At 49.0% G+C, this 20,591-nt stretch overlaps 1 protein-coding gene across 1 annotated transcript in view; it reads right to left on the bottom strand.

The window, feature by feature from the left end:
• Positions 1 to 20,591, bottom strand: part of aifm4 (apoptosis inducing factor mitochondria associated 4) — a 160,734-nt gene that overhangs the window by 99,082 nt on the left and 41,061 nt on the right. The window contains exon 2 of the mRNA XM_070857165.1: positions 7,569 to 7,723. Within this exon, the coding sequence (XP_070713266.1) occupies positions 7,569 to 7,623 (55 nt within the window). The 5' untranslated portion in view covers positions 7,624 to 7,723. The remainder of the gene's footprint in view (positions 1 to 7,568; positions 7,724 to 20,591) is intronic.

Below are 20,591 nucleotides of genomic sequence, written 5' to 3'. Positions count from 1 at the left end.
GCTGGTTCTGTTAAAAGACCCATGTTGCAATAGAAATCATTTTTCAATGCAATTATGCTATCCTCCAATATTAGGGGGTTATTTTTGACTCGTCACCACTATTAATTTCAATTCCGCTCTTGCTTTAAAGTCCTGGAGATTTCAGCCACAACAGAGAAACATTGTTCAAAAATACTATTAAATTACACAGTGAGGAGTGAGCAAGTCCAAATAATTGGCAAATGACAGGAATCTTTCTCACAAGTACGGGTTGTTGCAGAAACCATATAAAGACGCGAGGCTAAACTGAGGCCAATTAAAGTTTACAATATTATGTATATATTTATATCAGCAAGGGATTCCACAGAATCATAAACCTAAACCCTCACCCACTGTACAGGTTCCTCAACACCCTCGCCCGCCCCACCTCCCCAGTGAGCGGAGATTAAGCAATTCCCTTCATTCATAGAGTGATTATCCACATCAGTGTCTTGGGGGGGGGGGGGGGAATCCTCCCCCTATGAACCTTTCCCCCTCCTCTCCCCCATCATGAGCAGAGTTTGTGGCTCCTCCCAAACGCTAGTTCAGTCACTACACCTCACAGAGTTGGGATTCCCCTGCTGGTGAACAAAGACATGCATCACCCTCACCCATTGGGCAAAGCTCACACCCCTCCCCCCAGCAGAGTCCGACAACCCCAAACCCCCCCCAACATGTGAAGCAGAGCTCCACAATTCCACTTTGAATAAAGATGGCCCCTCATTGAGTGGAGCCCTCTCCCCCCTTACTGTGCAAAGATCGATGCCCATCCACCTTAGAATCCACTGAGCAGAGATTGCAGCCATCACAAGGCCCTTTCCGAACTGAACAGAGAATTTGGCACCAACCAGAGCTGAGAAATCAGATTCCCAATGATCAACTGAAGAACTGTCGATAATAACAGACTAGAGGCACATTCAGAGCATTTACCATCTGGCCTGTGAACCAAGGTAAGAAGCAGGGAGACCTTAAGCAGAAATTCTCCTTACGTTGCTCCGCCCCACCTCCAAAATAAACTCAGCAGAGTTTGCAATTGAACACCCCAATTGAGCAAAACCCCAATAGCACAACCCACCCCTATAGTGCATCTCTTCCGACCCCCCATCCAGAGCCGAAAAGCTTCCCTCGTAATGTCCCCCTTCCACGGAAAGTTGGAATTACACATGCCCAGTACCACCCAGCCTTTCCCCCCCGACCTCACTACCCCCGCCATTCGTCCCCCTATCCACCTCACTACCTCACTCCCTCCACCCCTCCCCCTCACTCCCCTCCACCTCCACCTCACTCCCCCCCACCTCCACCTCACTCCCCCCCCACCTCCACCTCACTCCCCCCCACCTCTCCCCCCCTCCACCTCACTCCCCCCCACCCCCTCCACCTCACTCCCCCCCCACCCCCTCCACCTCACTCCCCCCCACCCCCTCCACCTCACTCCCCCCCCACCCACTCCACCTCACTCCCCCCCCCACCCCCTCCACCTCACTCCCCCCCCCACCCCCTCCACCTCACTTCCCCCCCACCCCCTCCACCTCACTCCCCTCCCACCCCTCCACCTCACTCCTCCCCCACCCCTCCACCTCACTCCCCCCCCACCCCTCCACCTCACTCCCCCCCCACCCCTCCACCTCACTCCCCCCCCACCCCTCCACCTCACTCCCCCCCCCACCCCTCCACCTCACTCCCCCCCCACCCCTCCACCTCACACCCCCCCACCCCTCCACCTCACTCCTCCCCCACCCCTCCACCTCACTCCCCCCCCACCCCCTCCACCTCACTACCCCCCCACCCCTCCACCTCACTACCCCCCCACCTCACCCGCCCCACTCTCCCCCTCCACCTCACCCGCCCCACTCTCCCCCTCCACCACCCGCCACTCACCCACTCCCCCACCCACCCTCCCGCCCCACTCTCCCCCTCCCCCACTTCCCGCCCCACTCTCCCCCTCCCGCCCCACTCTCCCCCTCTCCCGCCCCACTCTCCCCCTCCCCCACTTCCCGCCCCACTCTCCCCCTCCCGCCCCACTCTCCCCCACCCCTCCCTTCACTCTCCCCCACCCCTCCCCTCATCCGCCTCACTCTCCCCCACCCCTCCCCTCACTCTCCCCCACCCCTCCCCTCATCCGCCTCACTCTCCCCCACCCCTCCCCTCATCCGCCTCACTCTCCCCCACCCCTCCCCTCATCCGCCTCACTCTCCCCCACCCCTCCCCTCACTCTCCCCCACCCCTCCCCTCATCCGCCTCACTCTTCCCCCACCCCTCCCCTCATCCGCCTCACTCTTCCCCCACCCCTCCCCTCATCCGCCTCACTCTCCCCCGCCTCACTCTCCCCCACCCCTCCCCTCATCCGCCTCACTCTCCCCCGCCTCACTCTCCCCCACCCCTCCCCTCATCCGCCTCACTCTCCCCCACCCCTCCCCTCATCCGTCTCACTCTCCCCCACCCCTCCCCTCATCCGCCTCACTCTCCCCCACCCCTCCACCGCCTCACTCTCCCCCACCCCTCCCCTCATCCGTCTCACTCTCCCCCACCCATCCCCTCATCCGCCTCACTCTCCCCCACCCCTCCCCTCATCCGCCTCACTCCCCTCATCCGCCTCACTCTCCCCCACCCCTCCCCTCATCCGCCTCACTCTCCCCCACCCCTCCCTTCATCCGCCTCACTCTCCCCCACCCCTCCCCTCATCCGCCTCACTCTTCCCCACCCCTCCCCTCATCCGCCTCACTCTCCCCCACCCCTCCCCTCATCCGCCTCACTCTCCCCCACCCCTCCCCTCATCCGCCTCACTCTCCCCCACCCCTCCCCTCATCCGCCTCACTCTCCCCTCATCCGCCTCACTCTCCCCCACCCCTCCCCTCATCCGCCTCACTCTCCCTCACCCCTCCCCTCATCCGCCTCACTCTCCCTCACCCCTCCCCTCATCCGCCTCACTCTCCCCCACCCCTCCCCTCATCCGCCTCACTCTCCCCCACCCCTCCCCTCATCCGCCTCACTCTCCCCCACCCCTCCCCTCATCCGCCTCACTCTCCCCCACCCCTCCCCTCATCCGCCTCACTCTCCCCCACCCCTCCCCTCATCCGCCTCACTCTCCCCCACCCCTCCCCTCATCCGCCTCACTCTCCCCCACCCCTCCCCTCATCCGCCTCACTCTCCCCCACCCCTCCCCTCATCCGCCTCATTCTCCCCCCACCCCTCCCCTCATCCGCCTCACTCTCCCCCACCCCTCCCCTCATCCGCCTCACTCTCCCCCACCCCTCCCCTCATCCGCCTCACTCTCCCCCACCCCTCCCCTCATCCGCCTCACTCTCCCCCACCCCTCCCCTCATCCGCCTCACTCTCCCCCACCCCTCCCCTCATCCGCCTCACTCTCCCCCACCCCTCCCCTCATCCGCCTCACTCTCCCCCACCCCTCCCCTCATCCGCCTCACTCTCCCCCACCCCTCCCCTCATCCGCCTCACTCTCCCCCACCCCTCCCCTCATCCGCCTCACTCTCCCCCACCCCTCCCCTCATCCGTCTCACTCTCCCCCACCCCTCCCCTCATCCGCCTCACTCTCCCCCACTCCTCCCCTCATCCGCCTCACTCTCCCCCACCCCTCGCCTCATTCGCCTCACACTCTCCCCCACCCCTCCCCTCATCCGCCTCACTCTCCCCACCCCTCCCCTCATCCGCCTCACTCTCCCCACCCCTCCCCTCATCCGCCTCACTCTCCCCTACCCCTCCCCTCATCCGCCTCACACTCTTCCCCCACCCCTCCCCTCATCCGCCTCACTCTCCCCACCCCTCCCCTCATCCGCCTCACTCTCCCCCACCCCTCCCCTCATCCGCCTCTCTCCCCCACCCCTCCCCTCATCCGCCTCTCTCCCCCACCCCTCCCCTCATCCGCCTCTCTCCCCCACCCCTCCCCTCATCCGCCTCACTCTCCCCCACCCCTCCCCTCATCCGCCTCACTCTCCCCCACCCCTCCCCTCATCCGCCTCACTCTCCCCCACCCCTCCCCTCATCCGCCTCACTCTCCCCCACCCCTCCCCTCATCCGCCTCACTCTCCCCCACCCCTCCCCTCATCCGCCTCACTCTCCCCCACCCCTCCCCTCATCCGCCTCACTCTCCCCCACCCCTCCCCTCATCCGCCTCACTCTCCCCCACCCCTCCCCTCATCCGCCTCACTCTCCCCCACCCCTCCCCTCATCCGCCTCACTCTCCCCCACCCCTCCCCTCATCCGCCTCACTCTCCCCCACCCCTCCCCTCATCCGCCTCACTCTCCCCCACCCCTCCCCTCATCCGCCTCACTCTCCCCCACCCCTCCCCTCATCCGCCTCACTCTCCCCCACCCCTCCCCTCATCCGCCTCGCTCTCCCCACCCCTCCCCTCATCCCCTTCACTCTCCCCCCACCCCTCCCCTCATCCCCTTCACTCTCCCCCCACCCCTCATCCACCTCACTCTCCTCTTCCTCTCCACCCCTGAATGAGCCCTGGACAAATGCCATGAACCTCTTTATTAAAGTATGTTGCTCCCTCTCCTCCACTTTTTTCTCCTGCCCTGCAACCTCTACCTCTAACCTTCCTTTCCTCCCATGCACCAACTCCTGTCCTCCTCTCCCTGTCTCCTTCCCCAGCCTGTCTACCTCTTGGTCCAGATATCCCAACACTTTCTAGCCTGCTTGACCTGAATATTGACCACCTATGTGCAACACCACAGGAGAACGACCAGTAAGAAAAAATTTTTTATTTAATGAGGTGATTCCTATCATGCTTATGGGGATTCCGTACGTAAATGGAATCCCCATGACCATAAGAACATAAGAAATAGGAGCAGGAGTAGAGCAGGCCATTTGGCCCCTCGAGCCTGCTCCGCCATTCAATGAGATCATGGCTGATCTGATCATGGATTCAGCTCCACTTCCCTGCCCACTCCCCATAACCCTTTACTCCCAAGATACAATATATACATTTCATACATTCATGGATATATTCACATCTAACGTTAATCAGTTTCACTACTTATCTAACGCATAGTAAACAGTATAGCGAGGATAAACTATTTACGCCCTATTCATGGCACTGACCATAACGCGGCTTTATTTATTGTGAATTATCAGACTAGCTTCATCTGTAAACCCTGAACACACAGGCACGTTGAACCAGAGGCGGGCTAGCGGCAAGAATTCCAAGTGCCATGTATGTTGGGAGATTCAGTTGAAGTGTTTTTCAATGTAAAAGCACACCTGATTTAATTTATTTGACTCGACACTACTCGCAGCAATGTACTAATGTTGTTGAATTTGAATCCCTAATTATTACTGACAAATTGCTAAGTATTATAAAAATGCTTTTAAATTCGTTTTCTTTACTATGTCTAATAGAGTGGTGCCCATTGACACAACAGAAACATCAATAATTAGTATTTAAAATACATTAAAGAGCTCAAATTTTTACTGGAAAAATGAAACATTACTATATCATTTCACATGCACAACACTAACAAGTAAACTCGAGATAAGGTTTCATAAATAGTAGTCAAAATTATGCAAACGTCTTTGAACCACAACTTCGCTCCTAATCCAAGGTGCAACAGGGTTTTTTCTGACACATGAGTGTGTGCCTTTCTCGCTATTCTCGGTACCTGATTTGGATTTGCCTATCCCCATCGTACAGAATGAATTGGCTGGTTTAGAAAGAGGGGCGCAAGGTACGCTGCGAGCAGCCCCCTGCTCCGTTCAGCAGCCGGCGACAGTCGCGGGTTGCAGGCAGCAGTGAGTGCCAGGAGGACAGCACTGGGGGCTGAGAGAGCGCGAGTAAGTAAGTGTCTATAGTTCGCCGAACCAACGCCAGGGAAAACACTCGGCGACTGTGTAACAAGCTGGTCTCCTAGGAACCGCCACGCCCCGCATGATGACACGGGCTGTCAATCTATGGGTCACAATGAAGACCCTGCAAGTTCTTTTTGATCGAAGAATCGTCGAAGCTTGCAGTTTACCACTTTAAACTTAAGTGCATTCCACAATTCTAACGGTCGCAAAAGGGTATTTGGGCTCTCCATATACTGTAGTTTATGAAAGTAGAGGCCCATGAAACTCAATTATTCTTTGGCACCAGTTTATGAATGTCTGCAGTATTAATTAAGTCATGAAGGTTGCAACAGATTTTTATTTTTCCCCAATGTTTTTTTTTCCTTTTTCCTCCCCCTCCAGAAGTTACTTTTTCCTGCTGGGATAAATAAACTCAACAAACACCTGAAGTTGAATCTCTGACCTATTGCTGTTTAAAATTTTGTTCTTGAGATGTGGACTTCGCTGGTAAGGCCGGTATTTATTGCCCATCCCTAATTGCCCTTCAGAAGGTGGTGGTGAGCTGCCTTCTTGAACCACAGAGGGTAGTTGAGAGTCAACCACATTGTGGGTCTGGGGTCACATACAGGCTAGACCAGGTAAGGGCGGCAGATTTCCTTCCCTAAAGGACATTAGTGAACGAGTTGGGATTTATGACAATCCGGTAGTTTCAAGATCACCGTTACCGATACTAGCTTTTTATTCCAGATTTATCTAATTAACTGAATTTAAATTCCCCAGCTGCCACGGTGGCATTTGAACTCGTGTCTCTGGATTATTAATCCAATAATATGATCACCATGTTACCGCACCTTTTACTATTATGCCATTTAAGAAAGAAAGATTTGGATTTATATAGCGCCTTTCACGACCACCGGATGTCTCAAAACTCTTTACAGCCAATGAAATACTTTTGGACTGTAGTCACTGTTGTAATGTGAGAAACACGGCAGCCAATTTGCACATAAGCTCCCACAAACAGGAATGTGACAGTGACCAGATAAATGTGTCTAGTTCTTCCAGTTTCCAGGTGTTGCAATGTATCCAGCTTTTGCAATGTTTCCAGTCATTCGATTAAGAACATATGAACATAAGAATTAGGAGCAGGAGTAGGCCATTCGGCCCCTTGAGCCCAGCCTGCCATTCGATAAGATCATGGCTGATCATCGATCTCAACTCCACTTTCCTGCACTGTCCCCATATCCCTTGATTCCCTTAATATTCAAAAATCTATCGATCTCTGCCTTGAATATACTCAAAGACCGAGTTTCCACAGCCCACTGGGGTAGGTAATTCCAAAGATTCACCACCCTCCGAGTGAAGAAGTTTCTCCTCATCTCAGTCTTCTATATTTACGCAGCAATATTTCTAACCATGAACGAAAGCCGCTATAATGTTGTTCAACCTAAACCAACCTGAAAATGTCTTGGTATATAATTATTACAAAAACAGAATATACTGAAAGCGCGACAAGTGAACCTTTCTGGTGAGAAGCAGTTGTGATGAAGGTGATCCCTAGCTGAAACCTTACCTTCAGAGATACAACCACTTGGGTGGGTGGACATGATAGCAGAGGTAATTCCAGCATCAGAGCAGGAGCAGGACATATACCCCTGACAAAAAGATTGGATGAAACTACAAAAGAACAAAATTGAGTAGCTGCTGGAAATCTAAAATAAAAACAGAAAATGCTGGAAAATTCTGACAAAGATTTACACCTGACCTGCTGAGTGTTTCAGCATTTTCTGTTCTTGTTGGATGGGATACGTTTCTTTCATCCTCTGGTAGCTGTGTCTATAATAAACCTTTCTTTTCTCTTTCTGATGTTGATCCACCTGTTGTGCATTTCCAGCATTCCATAGAGTTTTGCTTTTACATCTAAAAGATGATGCAGAGCAGTGCATTCATTAGTACATTTAACCCACTCATCTAAAACATCCACAAGCATTACTGGCATTATAAAAATAGTAATGTAAACTCTATTTCATTTGGCAAATTATTACAAATCTAAATAGAGTACCAATCAAAGATTCAACTATTAATAGTCAAGGTAAAAACCTCAGTAGTGGGGAAGCTTTTAGAAACAGTAATTAGGGACAATATTAACAGTCACTTGGATCGGGGTGGATTACTTAAGAAAAGCCAGCACGGATTTGTGAAAGGCAAATTGTGCTTGTATGGTTGATGAGGGTAATGCAGTTGACGTAGTGTACATGGATTTCCAAAAGGCGTTCAACAGTGTGCCACATAATAGGCTTGTCAGCAAAATTGAAGCCCGTGGAACAAAAGGGACAGTGGCAGCCTGGATTTGAAATTGGTTAAGTGACAGGAAACAGAATAGTGGTGAACGGTTGTTTTTCAGACTGGAGGAAGATATGTAGTGGTGTCCCCCAGGGGTTGGTTCTAGGTCCACTGCTTTTCTTGATATAATTAATGACTTGGACGTGGGTGTACAGGGCACAATTTCAACATTTGCAGATGACACAAAACCTGGAAGAATAGTGAACAGTGAGGAGGATAGTGCTAGACTTCAGGAAGAAATAGACAGGCTAGTGAAATGGGCAGACACATGGCAGATGGAATTTAATGCAGAAAAGTATGAAGTGATGCATTTTGGTACAAAGAATGAGGAGAAGGCATATAAACTAAATGGTCCAATCATATAGCGGGTGCACGAACAGAGAGGCCTCAGGGTACGTGTGTATAATTCATTGAAGGTGGCAGGGCAGGTTGAGAAAGCGGTTAAAAGGGCTTACGGGATCCTGGGCTTCATAAATAGAGGTATAGAGTACAAAAGCAAGGAAATTATGATGAACCTGTATAAAACACTGGTTCGGCCCCAGCTGGAGTACTGTGTCCAATTCTGGCACCACACTTTAGGAAGGACTTAGAGAGGGTACAGAAAAGATCTACGAGTATGATTCGAGGAATGAGGGACTTCAGTTACGTTGATAGACTGGGGAAGCTGGGGTTGTTCTCTTTCAAAGGGGCAGCACAGGTGGGACGGGCTGAATGGTGGCCTCCTGTGCTGTAAGATTCAATGATTCTAAGTACTCAGCAAGTCAGACAGCATCTGTGGAGGGAGAAACAGAGTTAATGTTTCATCTGAATTGGTGAAAGTTAGAGATGTAACAGGTTTTAAGCAAGTACAGGGGCAGAGAAAGCGGGGTGGGGGGAGCGGGGTGGGTTAGGAGTGATGGAGGAAAGAATACAAGGGAAAGGTCTGTAATAGGGTGGAAGGCAGGAGTAATTAAATGGCGAAAGGGATGATGGTGCAAGGCAAAAGGGGGTGGTGATGGGACAAGTAAAGAAACAAAAGATAGGTCTGGAGGAGCTATAAATGGCAACAGCACCTGCAGTTCGACAAAATGGTAGCAGTGGTTATGATCTGAAATTGTTGAACTCAATGTTGAGTCTGAAAGGTTGTAAATTGCTGGTTGTAAAATAATTATGCATGTTCTTTTGTTTTTACAATATCTTTTAATTGCCTCACTGTTGATCTTTTATATTATTTAATAGGTTCCTGCTTCTCTATTAAAAGTTTGCATGTCACGTAACCCTTAACTTTCTCTTGTAATTGAAATATCATAGAATCATAGAATGTTTACAGCACGGAAGAAGACCATTTGGCCCGTCGAGCCCGTGCCGACTCTCAGCTAGCCCCACTCCCCTGCCCTTTCCCTGTAGCCCTGCAAATTTTTTTCATTCAGATACTTAGCCACTTCCTTTTTGAAAGATAAGATTGAGTCTGCCTCCACCACCCTCTCAGGCCGTGCATTCCAGAACCCAACCACTTGCTGTGTAAAAAGTTTTTTCTTACAACGCCTTTGGTTCTTTTGCCAATTCCCTTAAATCAGTGTCTTCTGATTCTCGACCCTTCGGCCAATGGGAAAAGTTTCTCTCTATCTACTCTGTCCAGATCCCTCATGATTTTGAACACCTCCATCAAATCTCCTCTCAATCTTCTCTGCTGCAAGGAGAACAACCACAGCTTCTCCAGTCTACCAACATAACTGAAGTCCCTCATTCCTGGAATCATTCTTGTAAATCTTTTCTGCACCCTCTCTAAGGCCTTCACACCCTCCCTAAAGTGGTGCCCACAATTGGACACTGTTGGAGTGAACCAGTGTTTTATACAGGTTCATCATGACTTCCACACTTTTGTACCCTATGGAGCCGAAATTGACTGTCCCTGAAATTGACGGCAACTGCGGGGGTTGGGCGGCTGATCGAAAAAATTGATCAGCTGCTGCGGTCGGATGATTTTCCCTCCCTGAGCCATATTCAGCTCGGGGGTGGGGGGGGGGGGGGTTTGAGCGGTGTGCACTTCCGCTGGAAACGGCATGGTGAAGCCGCTGTAAAGGGAACTTTCCAGCGGTGGCTCTGCAGCGTGCGGGCCACTGAAAAGCGTCAAGGACAAGGATCTTCAGCTGCAAAAGGATAAGACTTTTCCTGGCAATGCCCCCACGAGGTATTCGATGCGGTGCTCAAAGACGACACCGCTGGAGTGTTTCCGCGATTGTGACCCTTTGATAGGAAAATCGTTTTATTAATTTTAGTGTTTTTATTTCAGATTCCAGCATCCACTGAATTTATCTTTTCATAGTTTTATTAATTACTTCAGATTACATCATCCACTCTATTTATCTTTTCATAGTTTTATTAATTACTTCAGATTACATCATCCACTCTATTTATCTTTTCATAGTTTTATTATTGGTGTTTTTATGCCAGATTACATCATCCACTGTATTTATCTTTTCATATAGTTTTATTAATTGTTTTGGCTCCATTCAGCCTGCTGAGTGCTGTTCAGAGGTTTGCACATATTTTGTTCAACTTTCATGTCTGACTCTTTAGTAGAGGCCTGTGGGCTGCAGAGACCTGCTTGGCAGGGTTCACCCTGAGGATGGGAGGAGTGTTGGGAGGATGACACCTGGTACACCTGGCCAGAAGCAGGGCGGCACGCAGGAGAAGGCGTCGCCATCAGCATTGTGGAGGCCAGTGCCTGGACCGCTCTGGTGGTACCTTGCAGTACTCTCCTCAACAGATCTCCATCATCGTCGTGGTCTGCTGCATGCTGCACAACCTGGCCAGCACGAGAGAGCATGAGAGGTCAAGCCAGCAATACCACCTGAGGAGGAAGAGGAGGAGGCGGAGGATCCCCGCCGCCCCAGAGCTAGGCGGCGTCGACCCATTGCCACCCTGGAAGGGCCGGGTGCAGACTGCCCAGCACCCTCCTGGGAGGGTGCACCCTCACATATATGGAGGTGCCTGACACCTCCCCTGTAATCTCCCTCCATGCATTATGTACTGGCGATCTGCCAGGTCTCCCCACGTCAGGAAACAGTATTCTTCTTCTGTCTTCCACACCATCCATCAGTGTCTCCAGCTCCAGATCAGTGAACCGATTGGCTTTCCTTGCACCTCTTACGCCAGCCATCCTTTCAACCTCCTTCCCTGCTCAGTGCCTTGCTGCAAACCCAGGCCTTTAAAAAGGCCAGGGAGCAGCTGGCTCATTAGAAACCCTTACCTGCATGCTGAATTTCTCAGTGGTGATAACGCTTAAACTTTGGAAGGGTTCATTAGCACTGCAACCCTTCCAAAGAGCAAGTTATTATTTAAATGGAGAAAGATTGCAAAGTGCCGCAGTACAACGGGGCCTGGGAGTCCTTGTGCATGAAACACAAAAGGATAATATGCAGGTACAGCAAGTGATCAGGAAGGCCAATGGAATCTTAGCTTTTATTGCAAAGGAGATGGAGTATAAAAGCAGGGAAGTCTTGCTACAGTTGTACAGGGTATTGGTGAGGCCACACCTGGAATACTGCGTGCAGTTTTGGTTTCCATATTTATGAAAGGATATACTTGCTTTGAAGGCAGTTCAGAGAAGGTTCACTTGGTTGATTCCGGAGATGAGGGGGTTGACTTATGAGGAAAGGTTGAGTAGGTTGGGCCTCTACTCATTCGAATTCAGAAGAATGAGAGGTGATCTTAGTGAAACGTATAAGATTATGAGGGGGCTTGACAAGGTGGATGCAGAGAGGATGTTTCCACTGATAGGGGAGACTAGAACTAGAGGGCATGATCTTAGAATAAAGGGCCGCCCATTTAAAACTGAGATGAGGAGAAATTTCTTCTCTCAGAGGATTGTAAATCTGTGGAATTCGCTGCCTCAGAGAGCTGTGGAAGCTGGGACATTGAATAAATTTAAGACAGAAATAGACAGTTTCTTCGACGATAAGGGAATTAGGGGTTATGGGGAGTGGGCAGGGAAGTGGAAACATAGAAACATAGAAAATGGGTGCAGGAGTAGGCCATTCGGCCCTTCGAGCCTGCACCGCCATTCAATGAGTTCATGGCTGAACATGCAACTTCAGTACCCCATTCCTGCTTTCTCGCCATACCTCTTGATCCCCCTAGTAGTAAGGACTACATCTAACTCCTTTTTGAATGTATTTAGTGAATTGGCCTCAACAACTTTCTGTGATAGAGAATTCCATAGGTTCACCACTCTCTGGGTGAAGAAGTTTCTCCTCATCTCGGTCCTAAATAGCTTACCCCTTATCCTTAGACTGTGACCACTGGTTCTGGACTTCCCCAACATCGGGAACATTCTTCCTGCATCTAACCTGTCTAAATCCGTCAGAATTTTAAAAATTTCTATGAGATCCCCTCTCATTCTTCTGAACTCCAAGCCCAGTTGATCCAGTCTTTCTTGATATGTCAGTCCCGCCATTCCGAGAATCAGTCTGGTGAACCTTCGGTGCACTCCCTCAATAGCAAGAATGTCCTTCCTCAAGTTAAGAGACCAAAACTGTACACAATACTTCAGGTGTGGCCTCACCAAGGCCCTGTACAACTGTAGTAACACCTCCCTGCCCCTGTACTCAAATCCCCTCGCTATGAAGGCCAACATACCATTTGCTTTCTTAACCACCTGCTGTACCTGCATGCCAACCTTCAATGACTGATGTACCATGACACCCAAGTCTCGTTGCACCTCCCCTTTTTCTAATCTGTCACCATTCAGATAATAGTCTGTCTCTCTCTTTTTACAACCAAAGTGGATAACTTCACATTTATCCACATTATACTTCATCTGCCATGCATTTGCCCACTCACCTAACCTATCCAAGTCACTCTGCAGCCTCATAGCATCCTCCTCGCAGCTCACACTGCCACCCAACTTAGTGTCATCTGCAAATTTGGGGATACTACATTTAATCCCCTCGTCTAAATCATGAATGTACAATGTAAACAGCTGGGGCCCCAGCACAGAACCTTGCAGTACCCCACTAGGCACTGCCTGCCATTCTGAAAAGTACCCATTTACTCCTACTCTTTGCTTCCTGTCTGCCAACCAGTTCTCAATCCACGTCAGCACACTACCCCCAATCCCATGTGCTTTAACTTTGCACATTCATCTCTTGTGTGGGACCTCGTCGAAAGCCTTCTGAAAGTCCAAATACACCACATCAACTGAATACCCCTTGTCCACGCTACTGGAAACATCCTCAAAAAATTCCAGAAGATTTGTCAAGCATGATTTCCCTTTCACAAATCCATGCTGATTGGACCTATCATGTCACCTCTTTCCAAATGCCCTGCTATGACATCCTTAATAATTGATTCCATCATTTTACCCACTACCGATGTGGGTGAAGTGGAGCTGAATCCATGATCAGATCAGCCATGATCTTATTGAATGGCGGAGTAGGCTCGACGGGCTGTATGACCTACTCCTGCTCCTATTTCTTATGTTCTTATGTTCTTAACCCATTTGTTCACTTTTGGAGCTGAATATGGGATGGCCTAGCCAGGAAAATATTTTGGTGCTAATGGCCACAAAAAGGTGATGGATGCACCAGCTTTCCAGCGGTACTGAATTTCGGGCCCTATACCTCGATTTATGAAGCCCAGGATCCCATAAGCCCTTTTAAATGCCCTGTCACCTTTAACGATTTATGCACACATACCCCCAGGTCTCTCTGTTTGTGCACCCCCTTTAGGATTATACCATTCAGTTTATATGTCCTCTCCTCATTCTTTCTATGTACACTACATGTTCACACTGTGTACACTATGTACCATCATGCCTGTGACGGCTCTTTGAAAGAGCTGTCCAATTTAGTCCCACACTCCAACATATTTTAATGTTGCATTGTAATGTTGTTTCTGCATTTTATAAATTCTAAATGAAAATGGCGTTTAAAGTCCAATGCAGTGTAGGCTTCTAAAAATACAGATTCTCAATATTATGGTAATGGTTTCTATGTTGTTGTATTCATAGAAACATAGAAAATAGGTGCGGGAGTAGGCCATTCGGCTCTTCAAGCCTGCAACACCATTCAATATGATCATGGCTGATCATGAAACTTCAGTACCCCATTCCTGCTTTCTCTCCATACCCCTTGATCCCTTTAGCCATAAGGGCCATGTCTAAAGAACTGGCATCAACAACTCTCTGCGGTAGAGAATTCCACAGGTTAACAACTCTCTGAGTGAAGAGGTTCCTCCTCATCTCAGTCCTAAATGGCTTACCCCTTATTCTTAGACTGTGTCCCCTGGTTCTGGACTTTTCCAACATCGGGAACATTCTTCCTGCATCTAACCTGTCCAGTCCCATCAGAATTTTATATGTTTCTATGAGATCCCCGCTCATCCTTCTAAACTCCAGTGAATACAGGCCCAGTCGATCCAGTCTCTCCTCATATGTCAGTCCTGCCATCCCGGGAATCAGTCTGGTGCACCTTCACTGCACTCCCTCAATAGCAAGAACGCCCTTCCTCAGATTAGGAGACCAAAACTCAACACAATATTCCAAGTGCAGCCTCACCAAGGCCCTGTACAACTGTAGTAAGACCTCCCTGCTCCTATACTCAAATCCCCTAGCTATGAAGGCCAACATGCCATTTGCCTTCTTCACCGCCTGCCAACTTTCAATGACTGATGTACCATGACACACAGGTCTCGTTGCACCTCCCCTTTTCCTAATCTGCTGCCATTCAGATAATATTCTGCCTTCGTGTTTTTGCCACCAAAGTGGATAACCTCGCATTTATCTACATTATACTGCATTTGCCCACTCACCTAACCTGTCCAAGTCACCCTGCAGCCTCTCAGCATCCCCCTCACAGCTCACACCGCCACCCAGCTTAGTGTCATTTGCAAACTTGGAGATATTACACTCAATTCCTTCATCTAAATCATTGATGTATATTGTAAATAGCTGGGATCCCAGCACTGATCCCTGCGGTACCCCACTAGTCACTGCCTGCCATTCTGAAAAGGATCCGTTTATCCCAACTCTCTGCTTCCTGTCTGCCAACCAGTTCTCTATCCACATCAATACATTACCCTCAATACCATGTGCTTTAATTTTGCACACCAATCTCTTGTGTGGGACCTTGTCAAAAGCCTTTTGAAAGTCCAAATACACCACATCCACTGGTTCTCCCTTGTCCACTCTACTAGTTACATCCTCAAAAAATTCTAGAAGATTTGTCAAGCATGATTTCTCTTTCATAAATCAATGCTGGCTTGGATTGATCCTGTCACTGCTTTCCAAATGCGCTGCTATTTCATCTTTAATGAATGATTCATGTATCTCCTTAGTAACAGTTGACTTGTTGGGTGTAGAACCCATTTTGCTGTTTGAGAAGGAGGAGGAGAAAGGAGTAAGATGATTCAAATGATTGTGACAAAGAGGAGAGATGGAACCTGATAGTTTGGTAGATCCAACAAACTGCTAAAAGACAGTCATGAAAAAACTGCAGTAACATTTTCCCACACAGGACAATTCACTCACATATATCGATGACTCACAGTAGCATTGTCAAGCATGCACCCCTGAGCCTTTAATTGACAATAATCTTTTAAACGTAGCAAAGTGTTTCTTTATATTTGTTCACAGGATGTGGTCAAACCTGGCAAACCACATTTATTGCACATCCATAATTGCGCTGAGAAGGTGGCAATGGTATTTCTTTTTGAACTCTGGTTCTTGTAACGATGGTTCTCTCATGATAGTGTTATAGGGAGTTCCAGCATTTTGACCCAGCGATGATGAAGGCATTGCAACAAATGTTCAATTGCAAACTTTTACAAATGAAAATATTGAAATAAATAATAAATTCACGGTCTTCCACTAGATTGTCTTGTGGGTACTGTCAAAGTTTTGTTGCATAATACTCCTGTGAAGTGCCTTGGGATGTTAAAGGCGCTATATAAATACAAGTTGTTGTTGTTGTCCTGCCATGTGCAATCTCCTGTCTTTATGGAATGCAGACCGAAAAGCATTCTAGTGAGACATGGCATAAGTGTAAACCAACAAACTGGTTTATGTACATAAAATACACGAATAAACAGAATGTAACTTTCACAGCAACATTCATAAATTTTCCTATTTTCCGCAATCTATTAAAATAATAAAATATGACACTGCCACCGTTTAAGGTGAAAATTAATTTTCAAGATGATTGTTCCCAAGTAAACTGTCATGTCTTCCTCAGTTACAGGCTGTACCCATTTGTAGGCTTGCACAGAATCTCTGTGCGTCAGAGAGAGAGAGCGAGAAAGACAAACTTAGCCTTCTGATCGTTGCCCGAACTCTGCTTGCAGATGAAATTGGGCTGCCAAGCTATGAATTAAATTACGTCATAGTATCATAGAATCTTATAGAACACAAGGAGGCCATTTGGCCCATCACGCCTGTGCTGGCTCTTTGAAAGAGCTGTCCAATTTAATCCCACACCCCAGCTTTTTCCTCATAACTCTTCAATTTAGTCCTCTTCAAGTACATGTCCAATTGCCTTGAATGAAACATCTTTAATTTGATGTGGAAACTTGTATGTCTGTTAAGCCATGTGTCCTGCCATGTGAAGTAAATGAAAACCATTCTAGCACCCTGCTAAAAAGTTTAATGACTTGACCAAGGAGGCAACATAATACACCAGCCCGTATCCCTTATCTTCCATGGCGCCAGCACACTCATCACTCTAATGCAACAGCAATGAGCTAACTCTTCACAATACACTCTGGTTAAGGGAGGGCACTAATTGGGGATTTTACAATATGGCTATACATCTCCTTTAACAGCAACTACTGGCATGCACAACCCTAAAACCCTTTCCTCCACTTTAGCAGGATGATAGCTCTTATTTCATATCTCCCAGTTGGTACACTTGGCACACAAATAGTGCACAATGCCCACAGAAGGCAGGCCAAAGGAGGGTGCACCCACAACCTGAAACCTCTCGTGCCCTTTGAGGAGAGACCATGGAGGACTGAGCAGGCACTCTGCTCTTGCCACGGGAGATGGCAAGGTTGGGGGCATATTGGGCACGGTGAGGCTGGTGCAGAAATGATCGAACTGAATGTGCCAGACTGCTCAAGACTGGTCATCTTCAGGCTCAGCATTACCTAGGAAAGCTACCTAGGGAATACATTTAGGAGGATGGACTATCACATGCAACTTTGACAATTAAACTCAATGTTCAGAGACTGTAAGAGCTCACTGTTCTGTAGACAGTCTTCAACTTCCCCATCTCCCAGTGTCGTCCCAGTTTGTCTCATAAGGAGTTTAAACACTTCCTCCTCATACTCATTAACTGCTCTGATGATAGGCGTTCCTCGCTCTGTGGCACTGCTGATTGTGGGAGACATTTTCCTTTGGAACGGGAATATGGATTGCTAAAGGCACTCAAGTGGCACAGCAGTTAATTTCACCCAGGTGTTTACAACCATTTCATGGCAACAATATGTTCAGACACAGGCTATGCAGTAATCCATTCTCTTTTGAGTCTAAAACTAGCCCCTTGTTCTCAGGCAGTGGGATAAGGCACAGTTTACTGATGGCAAAGGACTGTGTGTGCAGGGTGTAAGCTATCTTGTGAACATTGCCTGTCACATTCATTTTGCTATTTGCATTGTAAGGGCATGATATGTATGAAGGTGAGTCATGCTTCCAGCATTCTTTCAGGTTGTATATTTCCACTTAACGTTGGCCAGCACTGTGTTGCCACAAGTGGGTTGGTCAAAGTGGCACAGACTGCCTGAGTCACCTCTTTTCATAGTCCCTGCACCACCATCTTCTCGGCTTCCTGTCTTGGTTGCTAAAGATTAGGAGATGGATTTTCGGTTTTGATGTTTTTAGGGGGATAATGGCGGCAAGGCGGGAAAGTTAGCGCCCGGGAATAGTTTGTGCCTCAGTAGGTAAGTTTGGGCAGCTGGGCCCTAAGTCAGGGGGCACAGCACTAAGGGAGGCATTGTACACCTGTCTTAGGGCGTTAGGATGGGAAACTCCCGAGCTAAAGAGCCAGGCCGGGCCGAGAAACACCTAGAGAGCGAGCAAACCTAAAAAATAATACGACAAAAACATTCCCAAAACATTGCCCACCTTAAAAGAAAGGAAAAGAAAAAACAATCACACTTACCTTTGGAGTCCATTACTTACCTCTTCGCTGTCGGGGTCGTTGGACCCCCTGATTTCCCAGGCAGTGACTGCTGGGGTGCACGGGTCAGGCAAGAATCGAAACTCGCGCCGATGTCGCAACCAGGGGCGTTGCACACTGGCCGCAGCTTTTCCAGGCGGTGCTGCTCAGCGCCACTACTAAACCGGATCTGAGGATCGCTGCAGGGTGCTGGAGGCTGATCACCCGGCCAAGACCCCTCACAGCCACCATTACCGCTACTCCGGGCGAAAATCGGAGTGGAGAAGATCCAAAAATCCAGCCACTCGTCTCTGCCCTTATCTCTACAGAACATCCACAGAAGTGTCTAAGTGCCTGGAGCTGTTGCCATAGCAAGTTTGCTCTTCCTTAAGCCACTTCAACCCTCTTTTGGCTCTATCTGTCTTCTCAATTTCAAGTAGATCTGGACATAAGCAGATGAAACCTTTGAAATGCCTCACTGAAACCACAATTTCCTCCCTCTCAGCGACGATACTCCACTTAGGAGTGGGATTTCCAAAAGAAAGGCTTGCATTTATATAGCGCCTTTCACAATTACCAGACATCCCAAAGCGCTTTACAGCCAATGTAGTACTTTTAAAAAAAAGTGTAGTCACTGCTGTAATGTAGGAAACGCAGCAGCCAATTAGTGCTCAGCAAGCTCCCACAAACAGCACTGTGATAAAGCCCAGATAATCTGATTTAAATGATTATGATTGAGGGATAAATTCTGGCCAGGACACCGGGGTAACTCCCATGCTCTTCTTCGAAATAGTGCCATGGGATCTTTTACGTTCACCTGAGAAAGCAGACGGGGCCTTGGTTTAACATCCCATCGGAAAGACGGCACCTTCCTCAGTGCAGCACTCCCTCAGCACCACACTGGAGTGTCAGCCAAGAGCTTTGTGCTCAAGTCTCTGGCGTGGGACGTAAACCCACAACCTTCTGACTCAAAGGTGAAGGTGCTACCAACTGAGCCATTGGCTGGCACTCATCATATACCAGTGAAAACCCAACCTGTGTATCAAATGAGGCTATCTCCGGGAAAATGCCATTGCTTTCCAGTGGTGTCAAATGGGCAGGATGAAGATTCACCCCACCCCCAGCGCAATTCTGGCAGGCGAAGGAAACTCCAGTTCATAATTTTAAAGAGAATCTCTTCTCACTAATTCTTTCAGTTCTACTGACTGCACCCTATGAAAAAGTGTACACATAAAAGCTCTGCGATAGGTTCAACATCACATATAACCGTGGTATTACAGGTGCTGGTCCAGATTTATTGTTATTAGGAGAATTAGCAAAGAGTCTGTTATTGCTGTATAATCAGGAATTATGAGGTTTTTTTTATTCGTTCACGGGATGTGGGCATCGCTGACAAGGCCAGCATTTATTGCCTATCCCTAATTGCCCTTGAGAAGGTGGTGATGAGCCGCCTTCTTGAACCGCTGCAGTCCGTGTGGTGAAGGTATTCCCACAATGATGTTCGGGAGGGAGTTCCAGAATTTTGACCCAGCGACGATGAAGGAACAGTGATATACCCTGTACTTCCAAGTCAGGATAGTGTGTGACTTGGAGGGGAACGTGGAGGTGGTGGTGTTTGTCATGTATCCTACATGGTTACTGTTTGTACTATTACAAGGTGTGCCACCAGAGGGCACAGCAGTGGGAGACTTGTAGGTTACCTGTACAGGTGTGCCTGGCCTAGTATAAAAGGCAGGTCACCATGTGTGATCCTCACTCTGGAGTTATCAATAAAGGACTAAGGTCACTACAGTTCAAGTACAACACATTGCCTCATGGAGTCATTATCAGAGCATCTAACGACATAACAATTGGCGACGAGATTACGGACTTTCACGCGAAAATGGCTACCCTTGGTATGTTGCAGCAGTTCGCCGATGGTGATGATTGGGACACCTTTGTGGAGAGTATCGACTATTTCTTCACAGCAAACGACCTGGCAGGAGACAACCCGGCCACACTGGCTGGCAAGCGCAGAGCTATCCTGCTAACCAGTTGTGGGCCCACTGTCTATGGCCTCATCAGGAACTTGCTGGCACCAGCGAAGATAATGACCAAGACGTACGAGGAGCTCGTAACACTGATCCATGAGTAACTCAAGCCCAAGGAAAGCATCCTCACAGCCAGACACCGGTTCTACACCCACCGACGGCCCGAAGGCCAGGAAATCGCGAAATACGCTGCAGACCTCAGGTGGCTGGTGGCACCGTGTGATTTTGGCGACCACCTCACCGAAGCGCTGCGGGACATTTTTGTCATTGGAATCAGCCATG

Source organism: Pristiophorus japonicus, chromosome 16 (assembly GCF_044704955.1).
Source record: "Pristiophorus japonicus isolate sPriJap1 chromosome 16, sPriJap1.hap1, whole genome shotgun sequence".
Classification (NCBI taxonomy): Eukaryota; Metazoa; Chordata; class Chondrichthyes; family Pristiophoridae; genus Pristiophorus; species Pristiophorus japonicus.
Note: the sequence above shows the minus strand (reverse complement) of the source record. Positions and strands in the feature narration are given on the sequence as shown.